The sequence below is a fragment of the Oculina patagonica genome, chromosome 5 (genome assembly GCF_052425735.1).
Source record: "Oculina patagonica isolate OP01 chromosome 5, crgOcupat, whole genome shotgun sequence".
Lineage (NCBI taxonomy): Eukaryota > Metazoa > Cnidaria > Anthozoa > Scleractinia > Oculinidae > Oculina > Oculina patagonica.
Genome location: NC_135762.1, coordinates 31,581,065 through 31,597,346, shown reverse-complemented (window position 1 = coordinate 31,597,346; position 16,282 = coordinate 31,581,065). Strand labels below are relative to the sequence as shown.

The window sequence follows — 16,282 nt, the reverse complement described above, 5'->3', positions numbered from 1 at the left end:
AAAAACTGTTTCAACTTTTGGAACCACAATATAATATGGCCACCGTGACATCACAGAAACATTTGAAACATTTCATACTCAAAAGAGTATGAAATAGGGCCTGTCCGGGAGTCGAACCCGGGACCTCTCGCACCCGAAGCGAGAATCATACCACTAGACCAACAGGCCAACCTTGATTAGGTTTTTCGTTAAGTACTATATGTCATATTAGCAACAACCTGTAAATCCACATGTCCTGTAGAAAATTTCCCTTAGAGTAGTTTTTAGAACTGAGCGGCTGTTCGTACACTTGTCTGCTGCGTACTCAGGGTAGTTGATGTTAATAACAGAAGACCGAATTCATCGGATTCAGATTCCGTCGATATTTGTCCCCAGCCGATTGATTGCAGTTGTAGAACATCCATTTGATATTCGGCAACTGAATTCTGTGTACTATCACATGGGTGAAAAAAAAATAATGAACTATTGTATTCTAAGCAAGGGTTGGGCTTGTGCCTCTTGCTTTTTCAAGTGATGCTTAATTAAACGCTTCCACAAGTGGCTAGGGGAATTATCTCAAATGGTAGAGCGCCCGCTTAGCATGCGGGAAGTACCGGGATCGATACCCGGATTCTCCAATTTAGTTTTCTTTTTATATATATTATTCTTTTTCTTGAGTTAAAACTAAACACCCCTACTCAATAAGTGTTTTGGAAACGCGCCGATTTTTTTTTTTTTTTTACCGTGCGCGTTTATACCTGATTGAAGAAACGTTGAAAAGCATAAACCGTGATCGATGCGACCCAAATGTTTACTGGGAAATCGAAAACATTAACCCCCATCTGTGACAGAATGAAAATTATGATACGACAGGTTACATAAATCACGCTCTTAAGGCTCCAAAAGATAAAATATCGTGATTATTTATAACTGAAATATTACTCGGCTGTCTACCCAAAGTGCCATTGGGTCATATAGTTCATGTTTAATGCCTTGAACAGGGTCAAAATGTCTTCAGTTAGGTGTATATCAAGAGGACCAACCCTTATACGGTAAATGTATAATGGTAAATGTAATAGCTTGAATTATCATTGGGAATTCACGATGCTCGATTGAAAATGTTTGCATGATGAATACTATTTATTATGAGATTATGGAATATGCTTCGATGTTTCAAACGTCATCATTAGCTATAACATGATAACAAATATATAGTTACGACACAGAGAATCATCAGTGTCATAATAATTGCCTATAAAATTATCCGTTTTAAATGCAAATCAAACTGACTTAAGTTTCCTTTTCATTAAACTTCCGTTTCCAAGAAACAAAAGCAATGTTATTTGGCTTTATTTCGGTTTGCAAAATATTTTGGCAAAATGAGAGACTCAAGGACCGAGCCCAGGACCACACGATTCCAAGAAGGAAAAGCTAAGCCAACAGCTTCGATGTTTTAACAAGTACTGACCACATCATCTTCTTTAAATATTTTTATTCTGTATCTAATAAAAGAGTTCTTCAATAATCCAACATTGGCACTTGGCAATTATTATTCATTACATTTGTGTTTAAGCATAATAAATTTTGTATTAGATTTTGTAAATTACTGTATCTGTTGCACATGTTAACAAATAAATATATTAATTTCTCTAACAATAATATTCATCGCATCAAAATGACACACATTGTAATTTGCAATCTTGAAATATAAATATCTTGTACTTCCTCTAATGTATTTTCATGAGTATTTTATAATTACGGCTTTCCGAGTATAATCCGATAAATTTGTTACTCTGTGTAAAATTTGTTCTTGTTTATAAAAACTAAATTAAATTAATAAATAAATGCTATAATGCATGCACGACGATAAAACTAATAACTTCAAACGCTACATACAAAATACTTAGAAGCATTAACAGCTAATGTTATGACATCAGCCAATCTTTCGAATAGCGGAAGAAAGTAAAATGCTTAAATTTGTCAAATGTATACCTATTAACTGAAATTTGTACGTTAAACAAACGTTAATGCTTGGTATGTATGTGTGACAATCAGTTTATGCCAACGCATTTAATGTTTTCATAGCCAAATTTCATACGTTATGAAATTTATTAAAATGAAATCGTAACTCGTAACTTTACATTTAAACTGGCTCAGCCTTCGTTAAGTGGTCCTTAAGCTCAGTCGGCAGAGCGTGGTGCTGATAACGCCAAGGTCGTGAGTTCGAGCCTCACACGGACCATTCTTTTTGCGTCCTCGAGGAATTAAATTCAACTTCAACGAAAGTAATTATTTTTAAAATAAAACAGCAGTTTGTGCATTTTATCAGATGAACACCAGAGCTTCAGGCTGAGAAAGTTTGTTGTTAGTCCACCACTAAAAGAAATAAAATATGCACCCGCGTGCATCGTTGAGTTAATTTCATAGGCACGCGGGAATTTTTTAGCCTGCGTTGCAGACGGACTAAAACCCCGGACTATACCGGGGTTTTAGTTCGTCTGCATCGCAGGCTAGAATTTTTTTTAGACTTGTAAGAACACGAGAGAAGTACATAGAAAAGAACAAGGCGCAGCTGCGTGCTTCTTGTGCTTTTTGATTATTCTAAACAATTTCCAAATGCTTTACTCAACAATACACGAGGAGCAAACTTTTTTGTTTCTTGTATAAAATGTTAGAGACATTGCGCGCTATATTGAACCAGATTTGACCAATCACACAGCGCGAACAATTCATCTAGCATTTTATTATTAACATATTAACAAAAGAATGTTGTTATTTTAAGCCAGTAAGGTCAGTACATGAAAAGTTGCCGTTAATGATTGTCATAAATTTGTTGTTTCTAAGTAGAAATAACAAAGAAAGGAACATCAACGAAATCTTAAAAATTATACGAGAGGCTCGAACGTTGCTAACCATGCTTGGCAAAATAATCACCCAATTGACTTTGATGGCGCTACTGTGATAGACAAAGGCAATTACCGCATTCGAAGAGCACTAGAATCTTGGCACACTGCCAAAAATGTCGGCGCAGACAATAACTCCAAACCGTTACCAAGACAATATTCTATCTTATTGTAATTCTTAATTTGTCTGTTTTTGTCCTTTTTTAGCTTTTTACACTTCTATTGTATTTTAGTTTTTAATTATTTTCACACCCTCCCTTGTATATATTTCCAACCACGCGCTTTATCTTTTTTACATTCGTCAAAGGCTATAGTAAAATAGCCGAAAGCTCATATTTTTTCTTAACTTTTTAAACCAGAGAACGCTATTTTACACTTTTAATATGTCTCATCCTGGTTGCAGTTCAATTTTTAACCATTACCCAATACGTCATTCTTCTTTCCTAACTGAACAAGAGCCAGCAAACCAGATTTTCCTTGCCATCCTAACTTTGCTCTTGACCACTTTGCCATTGATTCCCACAAATGTGATGTCGAAGTTATTCTTGATCATAAGGTCCTGGACCTCTCCATTTACTATCAACGGGCTGCCAGGAATTCCTAAAACCTCGACTTCAGTTCCATGCCTGAGTAATATATCACGATCTTCTTCGTCGCCTATGCCGTCAGGGGGGCCATCGAGTTGAATCACCTTTTAAAAAACAGAAAAAAAGGATTTTTTTTAGTTTCGCCACCTTCTGTGTCCACAAGGCCAAGCTGCTCGTTCACAAAAGCTTAGCTAGGGATGTAAAGAAAATCAACAGCTTTTTTTAGATCTAAACTATATGATCATTTTTGCAGAAACCAGTTCAGAGGGAAGGAATGTATGTCATTTTAGTTATTACACTCTTTTTATATAAGAACGCATAAAATTTGGCTGAGCCTGAGGATGTTCTTATTTTAGCCCATACGTTTTCTTAAATTTTGGGACAAATCTCAAACCCAACTTTCTTATAACAATGGTTCTTAGAAAGAAAAAAGAGTACTGGGTCTAAAACTTCCACATGTTCTTTACAACATAATAATAAAACACAGTTTTACAATCGATTTATAAGGTATTCCTATTTCCTGTCAAAAATAATTGTTAATGTTCCAAAATGACGCTAAATGGCGGTATAAAACTGCTCCGACGTTTCGGCAATACTGCCTTCTTCTCCCTGAAGAAGGCAGTGCAGTGCCGAAACGTCGGAGCATTTTTATACCGCCATTTAGTGTCATTTTGGAACATTAACAATTATTTTTAGCATAAAAGACGCTACGCAGTTTTCAACTTTATATGACGAGTGTCAAACCTGAATGTTTGCAAAGGACAAAAGTAAACTATTCTTTAAGCTGGTAGTATGCGACGTTAAAAAGTATTGGTGTTAACTGTGATTTTTCTGGCCTCGATTTAAGTTAGCTGATGCAGTGCAACAGTTGACCAAATTAAACCCGTTTACAGTAATATATCACAAATAGGATTAGATAGCCTGCGTTGTAGACGAACAAAACCTCGATATGGAGGATTTTGTGACACGTCCGTCTGCAACGCATGCCAAAGATTGGACCACTGCATGTTTGTGTGATTCTAAATACATAGAAAAACTTACAATATAGTATCGGTAAGGCTTTCCTGGGTATTTAACATAATTGTTAATAAATGTTAATTACCTGAAAGAAGTCAGGGCTTCTGGAGGGAATATGAAACAAGAATACATTCTCCTTGTCACCATACATGAAGAATGAGCTGTTTTCGGGGTATTCATGGTTGTCAAAGTGCTCGTACCGTGCAACATCCATAATCTTCATCTCTGCACTCATGAAATGATTCTTGTCGTGGTCAGAAGGCAGACCCACGAAGCAGTGGAACACTTCATTCTCTCCAGCGTATTCTGACTCTTTGAAGAAGACTTCATGGTGCCTTTGCTTATTGCTTCTGAACACGATGGGTCGAGGCTGTGCGCTGGTCTGAAGAAGCCTTTCTTGCATGGCAATACACTTCTTAGCGTCTTTATCGTGAAGGAATTTTAGCTTCACTACCGTGTCGTACTGTTTAGCTGCGTCATTGAACTCTCCTGCGTATGATACGATCACCTCGTTCTGTTGATTAACAACTCCCGTGCTGACAAAGTTGTGGAAAGCTTTAGGATCAGTGACCTGAAATAGTGTTCATAATCAGTGAAAATCTATTACAAGCGGAGCTGCGACGACATGCGCTGCATGCAGTTAAAATATTCCAAGGCATTATAGAATTGTACCAGAACATACGCGCACAAACTTAAAGTAATATATTTTTGAAGAGACACGGAAGCAGGCACAAACAAATGACTCGTCCTCTTACAGTATGACTGGACGGCAATTTCCTGTAAATAATGAGGATCTGCGACAGAGGTCCGTGTTTGCCATTTTTCTTCCAAACGAGTGCATAGTTTCTTGCACCTGCTTTGCTTAGACGAAGGCGCACTTTTCAAACTACGTTTTTTCATCGACGAGACAAGCAAACAAGATCGATGCTTCTGTAAAAGCAACAGTAATATCTGGAACCGGGCGCAAGATTTGGTCCAAAGAATTTCATGTCCAGATAGAAAGTTCTCGGCTTATTTTCGCAATAACTGAATTACGTACTGATAGTTATGAGGCCTCAGACATGGTGTAACTCAGTTAAATGAATAGCGTCCACCCTCCCCACCAGGCTTTTAGCCAGGATTTTGAAAGTGGGAGACCAAAATTAATGTGGGCTGAAGGCCCGCATATGATCGGGCCGCAGGGCCCATCCTTCAAGGGGGGTCTGGGGGCATGGCTCCCATAAATTTTTAAAAATTGAAGTCTCTTTGACGTTATTCCTGCGATTCTGACAGCAATAAACGTCTTTCATTAAGTTATTAACCGGCTGGACGGTCTCCTGGCTAAAAGCCTGCCTCCCACAAAAACTCCCTAAACTTAACGCCAATTGTGTGATAGACTTGTCCATAAGCATACTCAGCTCAACGTGTTTTAAAGGTCAGTTATTTTCTCTTACCGTTCCAATAGCGCACAAAATGCTGTTCCTCATAATGGCGGCCATGTGACCCATGAACTCAATCGATGTGGCCCAGGGATCCATGCATGTAGTTATGATGTACTTGACAGGGGTTTCATTGTTGACGTGCAACTAAAATCAAAAGCATGAAGGATGTAAAAAAAATGAATAACTAAAACTGAAATGTGCACTAAATTAACAATTAATGTTCGTTATGCTGAAATATTATCCCACGTATGTTCCAGAGTTTACAAACACGTTTTCTGATATTTAATTTGTATTGCTAATGAATAGCTGTACCTTAAAACCCTTTAAATCGCTTCTTCTCGCGATAATAGTAAATTGCCATCTCATTGCCAGTGGAGCCATGGGCGTAAGGCCTGGTCGGGTACCGGGGTACAAAATTGCTAAGTTTCCAATTTTTCTCAATCTACTGAGTTAAATTTTTTTTCTTATCTTATGATTACTTCATATTTGTAAGCTTGGGGAGAAAGCTTAGCGCGGACTTAAAACGGAGCCCAAGGTTAACTTTTTTAAGCGTTCTCTTTTTAAACAAATTTTAAATAATCATCCATACGCAATCATTCATGTATTTTATCTTAATTGTTTTTTGTTTTATGTTGTCATGTTTTTCTTCTTCTTTTTAGTTTTCCATTGTTTTTTCCGTTTTGTTTTTTTTGTGGGCCACGTTTCAGTTTGATCTGTCAGGTTCACCTTCATCTTTCTCTTCCCACAAATAAAAGGAGAAGAGTTTTTCCGGGAACTGGTGTTTAGCTTTAAGCTTGTTCAATTTGGAAGAACCAAGCAAAACAAGCCAGGTGCAAGCGTAATTAACCATAATCTGTCCTATGTTTATGGTACGTTCCACTTACCCCCAATCTCTTCTTGAAATTCTTCACAGCAGCGCTGTGCTTGTGGGGAACTAGACTTGAAGCAGTGACAATCAATGGAATGCGATGGGCGGTCTGCTCACTTGATGTGTGGCGAAGATCTTTGAACAGCGCCGTGTTAATTGCGTTACACTTTTCAACGTTTTGATTTCCTTTCAGGTTTACAGAGAAACAAGGTATCATCGTGTCAGGACCTACTTCTTTGAGGTATAACATAGCTTCCTCGTCCTATACAAAAAAGGCACAATAATAAATATATCAGTTCTATTAGAAGGAAATAACTAGTTGATTGAGTCAGTGCCAGAGGCAGTTGAACAGTCTTGCTCTCCAGGCCTCTCCATGCCTACTCCTCAAACAACGCGTTCTTTACCATTTGAAAAACATTCATGATCATTTTGTATTATAAATACGAATAGTTCGTAGGGTCAGTGTTTCAAATTTTAGGTGCATGTTGAATAAAACGATATAAACAATTGGTTCATCACCAGTAATATTCTTTATAAGCCGAACGTTAACTAAAGCCTGCTTTAGAAGCTTCTTTAAAAAATGACAGCCATCTTGCATCTTTCGGGGCGTTAACGCAATACGGAAAAGCTACGTAGAAACGTAGTTTTGGTTATTCCGGGGCTTTTCTGTGGAACGAACTGCCATCCAAACTACCTAAGCCATCAATGACTTTACTCCCCAACGGGCACCCACACGGAAAACACGTGAAACAATATTATAATAGATATGTTTCTCCTTTTTTTACTGATGTTTTTACCGTAAATAAATAAAGTTTGTCACAAGTCACAAAGTTGGTCACGTGCATGGTCACGTGTCCTGACATAGACCCATTCTAGGTTAGTTTTACAGCTACTGAAGTCAGAAGTTGAATTAAACAAGTTTTACCTCTGCAAGTTCCTTGTTCGTTTTGCCTAGAATCCGCTCCCTGATGAATTGAACTTGCTCATGAACGGACATATTCTTCCATTTAGGAAGAGGTTTTGTTGTTCTGATAACAAAGTTGTCATTCTCTTTGCCAAGAGTTGCCCACAAACAGTACATAATCTTCGAGGTAAACATGCATTCGGCTAGAATACGACCGTACCCATTGTTGTGAAGACCAATAACCTATAAGAGATAGAAACAATAAAGGAAATTAAACCAATAATATACATTTACGTCCTCGCCTGCAATGCAGGCGTGCGAGGCCTTAAATTCACAAACGCAGGTGAAATTAAGAAGGTAGGATTAGTCAGCGCTCAGTCGTGTAAAAGACGCCTTCACTTAACCCTTTAACCGTCAGATTTCTGTGACTTTCTAAAGGTTTTTTCTGGGCTTAGACATTCTGTAGAACTTCGTGATTGCATATAAGAAGTTCAAGTAAAAATGTGTGCTGTTTCGAAACACCGAGGGCTCACATTTTTATTGTGACGTCAGTAGCTCGTATAGTCGGCAGTTGCTTTTTTCGTAGGCGAGCTGTTGGGCTTGGATTTGGCTCGTTTTGTGTTTATAAGTGATTTTTCGAGTCATTTTTCACTGCAGAAGCCCCCAGGCTGGCATCACTGATTAAGCTAGAATGGTGGGTAGAGGCCAGCATCTGAAAGAAACCAGAGGTGAGAGATGATTTTGTCTTGATTGGAACGCCAGAAATATTCGAATCGAAAGATGGCGGTTCATGGGTAAAGTTGTCTCTCTGGCCGTTCTGTGGGTGGATTCCAAGACCTGCCAAGGCATTTTGGACGAGTTCTGACTTCCAAAGAATGCAATCGGTGCAACATTTTGCCGGCAGGATTGGGTGGCTCGACACTTAATATAAAAAACATATGGAATAAAGGTAGGAAGACATCCCTTTCGGTCACCAACGAGGAAATTACAGGTTTGCAAGCATAGCTCTAATCGAATAGTAATTGCTGAGTCTGCTGAATGATTGATGGGAAATTTCCTTGGTGAACGGAAGGGAATAGGGTTGAAGTTTGCTGCAAATGTATATTTTGAAGTCAGAATTATTTTTTCATTAAAAAAAATGGACGCAACGATGTGTGTTTTTTGTTGTTGTCCTCTTAGGTAGAAAACGGGCATTTTCAGATTTGCTGCTGAACAAACAACCATATGCAACAGAAATCAAAAGTTGTAGTCAGTTAGTTGGCTTTTAAAGCTATGAAAATTATCACTTTGCCATAAAAAGCAGTCATTACTATCATGTGCCCAGATATGTAAAAGCTAGAGTTTTTTCAATCACTGCTGATGTTTTTCGTACACATATGTACGATTGCCGGTTAAAGGGTTAAGGCAGGTAGTATAATACGTACGGCATATAAGATGGGCACCTCTGTCAGACGGGCATCTGGTGTTGGTCCCGTCCCTGCCGTTTTTCAGTCATTTACTGTAACTTAACTCCCAATAAGACGGACACTAAGACTGATAGCTGAAACTGTTCCCGACGGTGTACGTTTGAGAGAGAGTTGAATGTATTTCTTTAGGTATAACTTAGTGCTGGATACACAAAACTGCAGCTAGCCACTTTTTCTTGAAAGAATTTCCGGGCCACTCTTTTAAAGCGTAAACCCACACCTCCACTTTTCTGAGCCCATCTTGATACGCTACTGTAAAGATGGAAAACACTTTTAGTGTTAGTAGCTATTTACCCTGTTTGCCAGCATTACTCCTGCAGCCGAGGCTCCGGGCTTAGATCCTTCGATGCCAATGTCACCAAGAATTTTGTCACCATGGTAATAAACCACAGTAGTGTTGATTTGAAGAAAGGTGTTCATCCTTCCGTCTCTGTAGCACAATGCCCCACCAGGGTAGGGACAGAAACCAGACTTGTGAGGATCGATGGTGATGGTATCACTTTGGCTGAGAGCTGACAGCTGGTCATGCACATATGAGCTCAAGTACATCTCCGGGACAAAACCTGTTTCCGAGGCGGTCTGCATGTTGCCATTCTTAGGCTGGTCGCGCTGTAACATGCTACAGAAGTAGCCTCCCCAGGCCGCATCCGCGTGTACACTAAAGTTGAGGCCCTGGTCAAAAGGAATTAAACGTTCACTTTAAGTCATGTTACCAGGATTTGATTTATGTAATCAAATGACGATATTAGAAAAAGGATGATTTCACATAAAATTTCTAATTTTTTAATTTTAAAATTTACGCTTACAAGTAAATGAATAGCAATCACGTGGTCGCTTGTAAATACATCAATAACTCGTGAACGGTTCACTTGAAAGGTAAATTGGCATTTGTTTTTATTTATTATAACTAAGCTACATAGGGTAAGTGTAAATGCTGATAGGTAGGCCCCATTACAAGTATTTGCTACACACCAATCTAAGAGTCAACTGCAAATTCAACCTACACCAACCTTCGTTCTAAACTTTTGTCGCAAGTCCAGAATCTCAGTCAGTGGATCCACGGCACTCTCTTCTGTTGTTCCCATTACAGCTAATACTGTGATCACTGGAATATTGTGTTTCAACTTGTCCTTAAGAGTTCGTTCAAGTTCTAAAAATAAAGAAGGACAACATGAAATAATAATAAAGTTGACAACCTTATTAATATAAGTCACGAGCCAATTGGATTAAATTGGGCCTATACATAGCGTAGGGATAGCGTACCAAAAGAGTTATCAAGTCAGTAAATGAACAACGAAATGCCCTAGACACTATACGACGTTTTTCCTTTAACGGTCCTTTAAATACTAGAACTAGATATATCAAGAATATTTCCCTTAGTAGACTAACTCTTTTTTGTTTTCATTTTTTTCAACTGTTTGTTTTGACCAAGTATTAAAACTGTAAGAAGAAAGGTGATGTACTCCAAGGGAGATGATCCAAATTCACCCCTAGTTACTTTTGCAGTTTTGCCTTGTAAAATAGTGTACGTGCCCTCACCGCTCCCTTCCCCTCGTAATCCGAAAGTAGATTGAATAGAAGCATTCCAAACAAAGGACAATATTAATGCAAAAAATGCGAAACACTATGCATTTCATATACTAACCTTTTGGATCCATCCGGGCATCTTCGTCAACTGCAACGGTGACGAGGCATTCTCTCCCCAATCCAAGAATGGTGACAGCTTTCGTTAAGGAGATGTGTACCGTGCTTGGTACTATCACACAAGGGCTCTGAGTCAGCATATGGCGACGGACGAATTCCTGAACACCAATGGACTCGTAAAGGTACTGAGACATGATTTTCATAAACTGCTGATGTTTGAGATTTGTCAATTCTTCTACCTCAGCTGGCATTTTGAGAATAGTGTCGACGTCTAGGTTGAGAAGTTCCCATTGTGATCCGCTTACCAGTTCTGCTTCTTCCCCTCTTTGGGGAAAGAAAATCTAATCAGGATAGAAGAAAAACCTTAACTCAGAATAACAGGCCTTCAAAACACAGACAGGCTGCAAGCAAAAAAAGCCGATTTGAGTCGACAACATCTACTGATCCCGATCCCGATTTGAGTCGTCATCAAGTACTGGTCCGTGATACACTTTTTATCAGAGAAGTTGGTAACTAACGCGATTTATCCTCATACCAATTGGACAACTTTCCGAATGTCGAAAGGTTTTTTATTTTTATTGGGATTAAGATTTGGACAGTCACAATTCGCTGAACATTAAGAATAACTCGCCTTGTATCCTCTTGCTTGAGCTAGTCTATCATCCTTTTGCAAAGCTTCTTGCAATCCTAGAGGAAAGTACTTTATATTTCGTGCCGCCCAGATTGCTTCAATGTTCGCAACAGTCCCACCAGCAGTAAGATGTCCCATACATTTGTCTCTGTCGTAACCCAGCATGACACACAAGTCTTTTCCGACTTCGATCTCAAACTTGCTGGTAACAGTTGACACCTCTGATGCGCAGTTGTTTTGATTAAACAACATGGCAGAGATGTAACCAAGGTTGGCTGGCATGGCTGTGTCCCAAAGAACGTGCCCCTAGAAAGAGATGCAATCACATGTTGTAAGAATAACCTTAAATGTGAATGTGCTTCGTTAAGAACACGTAAGACAAGGTTTTTATAAGGTTAATACCTTGTATCTTGAACTGAAGAATGGCACAGAATTTGTCATCTCCTTCTGCAAGTTGTTCATCTCTGTCCTCAAGTTGTTCATGGCATTCTGAAAGGATCCTGCTTCCCGTATTTCATCCGTGACGTAAGGAGGATCACAGGGAAAATAGCTGAAAAAATAGCAAAATATTATTGCAAGGCCTTGCAGGGTTATCTTCATAGGTTTAATAAGGACTTGTTGGCAAGGTATATCCCGAGAGCCTTATTCATGTTGTGGAGTGAACAAATGAATTTTTACCGAGATTGTTGTGCTTTAAAAAAAAGGGATGATGTCATAAATTGCACAGAAGGGGACGACATACACTCATACATTTAGTCAACGCGGTTTTCCAAATGAAAATTTTATCTGCAGCTGCCCCTACTTTTTAACCCCGCGAGTTGTTGTTAAACGTTAATTACCCGTCTAAATACGGTACGGTATTTCAATGCTTGCTTGAAAAAGCGAAATATTAAGCAAAAGAACGACTACAGGCTCCCTTCTTTCCTCTTACCAATCCTCTTTCAGTATGTTTTCTGTCCACCGCCATACTCTTGTTCATGCTGTAATATGAGAGCCTGAAATAAGCTACATGTTCAAACAAATATCTTACAGCTATTAACATAATGTCAGAGCAGTTTTGGTTTCTAGTTTCAAGGGAGGGTGTTGGGGGGGGGATAAATCCTATTTTCCCATGCCAAATTTTGCCCGAATTCCATTTCCTAGCCTATCGTTTTCCCAACTTTTGTTTTTCTGTCCGTGATTCCAATTCCCAGTGACCCAAATTCCATTTTACCAATGAAAATTTGCCAAAATCCCAGTATCCATTTTACCACTTCACAAATGCGCTTATCCTTGACATAAAGTATGAACTTACTTGCGACGAAACCCAATATGATTATCGACAGCTTGTGTCAAAAGGTCCCGGAACACTTCCCCATTCTCCGCCTTGGGACCCATAAACCAGGCACCCAGAGCAGCCCACTGTTTCTGTGTGTCATCCAGGTGATCTCCTCTGGAAAATACTTCACGTTGCTGTGAGTACATGGGCGCCGTGCTGGACAGGCGCAATCTCTTGCCTCCTACAGGTGCAGCTTCTTGAGAAGTTGTCGAGGAACACGACGACAATCTCCGGCGTCTAAACATGGCTGGAGTCGTTGTCTACAATAAGGTCTGAAGAAAGAGTAACTAGTTATCATTTGCGCTTATAAACCGAATACAGTGAATAACAGCGTGAACAACTATAAACCGCATGAAAAACCCTAAACGCTAAGAAAAAAAATCAGATTAACTTAGCAATACGTCAATCATATCTGTTGGCAAGCAAGCTGGCGTTCTAGCTCCCTTTTAATCTCTCTTTCTCTCCGTTGCCTAATTAAATCTTTGCTTGTATTGAATTGACAGTTCAAACATTTACATCAAGATTGCCTTTAGACGCACACCTAGGAAACAAAAGTTGAAGAAGCCTTCGAGAGCATTTTGAGTAATATTTCCTGTAGCGAAAGGAAACTGAGAAATAATAGTTTTCGGAGATCGGAAAACACCAAAGAAATTTAAAGATTAAAAAAGAGAAGAAGGATGTCATTCGTACAGCAAAGGTTGCGACGAACAAAGAGAGACAAATTTACAAACTGGCCGGACGACAAAATTCATTCTAGACTGGCGGGATCTTTTAGACGTGTCATCCTTTTATTTAATAGCAATATTTCGAAAAATCACACTGACGGCACTGATCTGCAACTTTAACGTACACGATTGGAACTAGAATTTGCGTGACCGATAACAAAACGAAGGGAATTAAAAACCAATTAGCATTTTGGTCATGTTACATGACCCACGACACGAAAATAATCAGCGTGACCAAACACACGCAATGTTCGATTGTGCCACCGTTACGTACGCATCCGCTGACGTAAAGAGAATCACTTGACTACTTCATGTTATATACCACGAACGCAAAATTGAAATAATGAAAGATAGCAATCCAAGTGCTTTATGTCGAACCTTTTTTATACATCTTGTTCTAGTACTTCTTCTACAATGAGCAAATAATGGATAAATTATACACATAAATATGCGAGGTTGAGTTTGTGTCAAGTGTCTGTAAAGGTAAATAAATACAATATATATTAGCATATAGGCCAGTCGGGTTAGTAGCTTTTAACTTAACTTTGCTCAAAATAGTTAAGTTTTGCCTTAGCGTTATATATCGAGAGTAGTTTGGTACTGTAGATAAAATTTTGCAGTGTTTCTTTACATCTTCCCATCGTGTCCAAGCAGTTATGTCTACCACTGCTTACCGCAGAGCATATGTCACGACTAGCGATCCATATGACACCTTTTAACCGCATAAATGTTTTGAAATCGCGTAAATTTGGAACAAAGTGGAGCTGGAACAAAATAGTTTTTCCCGTTCGTGGATCGTATTACTGTAAACAAAAAGAAAAAGCAATTTCGGCAACTTAACAGACGCTGCTGACAAGACAAACAGTTTTTTTTTTTTCAGGAGTATTATTAAAAGGCCTCAAAACAGTTATAAAGCGATCCCGGGAAAGCGACCGATGCGGTTTGACCGGCTTCATTGTTGAACTTTTTTCCTTCATGAAAAACTGACCGCCGCTATTATATCGGCAAAATGACTCCTATACATTTTTTAAAGAGCTAGCGTAGTCCTATCTCGCATGCTACATCGTTCGTTCATCGACATGGTCTAATTTACATCGGCGTGCGATGACAATAACACTACATTGCATTTATGATCCAGTTGGTAAAATACAGTAGAATTTCTTACCTGAATTGCTTACGATCGTGTCACTGAATTTGATTTAAAGCCTTAAATAGTCCGCACTGCACTGAAATAAACCTGAATTGTTAACTCAATAATATGGATAAATCGTCTGTTAGTTGTCGTTGAAGATTCTACTGATACGCTCGATCGAGTGTTATATGTTGTTATTTTGGAAGGTCCGGATTATTTAAATGAAAATACCACACGTGAAGTCACACATGGGCAGCGTTAGGCAGGGTGACCTTTGGGCCGACTAATACGTCATTGATACCAGCAAAACATGTTTAGTTAAACCAGGTTTAAACAAAACGAAAATCAGCAATAGAAAACTGAAAAACTGACTTTTACAGAGGGTTCAAGAAGGTTTTGAACACTGTTTTTGACTTGTGTTTTCTTTGTGCAAAATTTGAAATCCACAAACATCAGTTACGTTAACAACTTCAAAGAAGGAAACGATTTTAAACCGTGTTTAACTAAACAGGTTTAACTTTGGAATGGGATGCATGCAAGACAAAACAAGGCCAGTATCACGCCTTAAAAAGAATAAAGCTATTGACCGTTGATCTATTTCCGTAGTACTACCGGCAAGTACTTAAAATTAGCCTTGCATTTCACATGTTCTCAGTCACGCTCCCGGCGAGTGACGTTAGCATCTCGTGACTGCGACAGTTCCGCATAGAAACATTTCCTAGCCTCCTTAAGACGACCTGGGAGGTTATAGATTTCCGTGCGCTGAATGGCTTTGTGTCCCATTTAAAATTTCGAAATGCTTGACCGACTGTCTGGTAGACACCTATTCTGAAAACGTAAAGAGAAGTCTGTATACATTTTTAAGTCAAGAAGTGTTTCTAAAATGTTCATATTTTTTTCAATTTTTTTTTTTTTGTTCTAAAAACAAGGCGGACGGTACTTTTGTAAGGCACTACAAAACGCATGTATATTTCCACGACACTCTTGCATTTCAAATTATCTCATTCATACTTCCCGAGTGACGTTGTATCTCTTGATTACGAGAAAGTTCCGGATAGAAATAGCGCCATAGATTTTCGTGCACCGTTTGCCCCTCCACCGCAAGTAGAGGGTCTGAATGGGGGTCCACATGTCGGTTGTCAATTATATTTTTCGCCTGTTGTGGCTAGTTGGGTATGAATCTCCATTTCGGTAGTCAGTTAAAACTTAAATTACTTGTCGGTTGTCAGTTATATTTTTCGCCCTTTGTCGCTAGTCGGTTAACCCATTCAGACCCTTGGTACTGCAGTAATTCACTCCGAGACGCATGTACATTTCCACGTACCCTGTTGGGTGATTGCAATGTTGGGTCCGGATTCGATTTGAACAATTTTTTATTTGCAACGTACATGGTGTTTGTCATTTTTAAAACAAAAAGAAAAATGTTGTAACCCAAATTCCTGCCTAAGGAACGTTCTCTGCATGTATTAAATTCTGGCGTTCCCCAGCCGCAACCACCTTTAGACAGTGGAACCCCGATATCTCGTTTTACCGTACCCAAATTCGCAAGTAGCCAATCAGAAGCGCGATCTACTGTCCTGATATCCTACGATATCAAGTTACTGACCTGATATGCCACCATATCATGGTCACTTTGAAGTAAAATAGTGTTACTGTACGATGATTTAAAAAGAGGTTTTACGAATAA

General features: G+C 38.9%; 1 protein-coding gene and 2 non-coding genes across 3 annotated transcripts; 1 reads left to right on the top strand and 2 right to left on the bottom strand.

Moving 5' to 3' along the window:
- Positions 1-96: 96 nt before the first annotated feature.
- Trnap-cgg (transfer RNA proline (anticodon CGG)) lies at positions 97-168 on the bottom strand. The gene has a single exon. It is a non-coding gene; the product is annotated as a tRNA-Pro (tRNA).
- A 1,367-nt stretch (positions 169-1,535) lies between these two features.
- LOC144654312 (uncharacterized) lies at positions 1,536-14,769 on the bottom strand. Its single transcript, XM_078514411.1, has 12 exons — positions 14,629-14,769; positions 12,715-13,010; positions 11,823-11,970; positions 11,421-11,726; positions 10,791-11,130; positions 10,156-10,295; positions 9,440-9,817; positions 7,701-7,922; positions 6,792-7,037; positions 5,920-6,051; positions 4,572-5,057; positions 1,536-3,573 (listed from the first exon to the last, which is right to left on the bottom strand). Exons 2-12 carry the CDS (start codon positions 12,981-12,983, stop codon positions 3,313-3,315), a joined length of 2,928 nt encoding a protein of 975 aa, XP_078370537.1. The 5' UTR covers positions 12,984-13,010; positions 14,629-14,769; the 3' UTR covers positions 1,536-3,312.
- Trnai-gau (transfer RNA isoleucine (anticodon GAU)) lies at positions 2,149-2,221 on the top strand. The gene has a single exon. It is a non-coding gene; the product is annotated as a tRNA-Ile (tRNA).
- Positions 14,770-16,282: the final 1,513 nt, after the last annotated feature.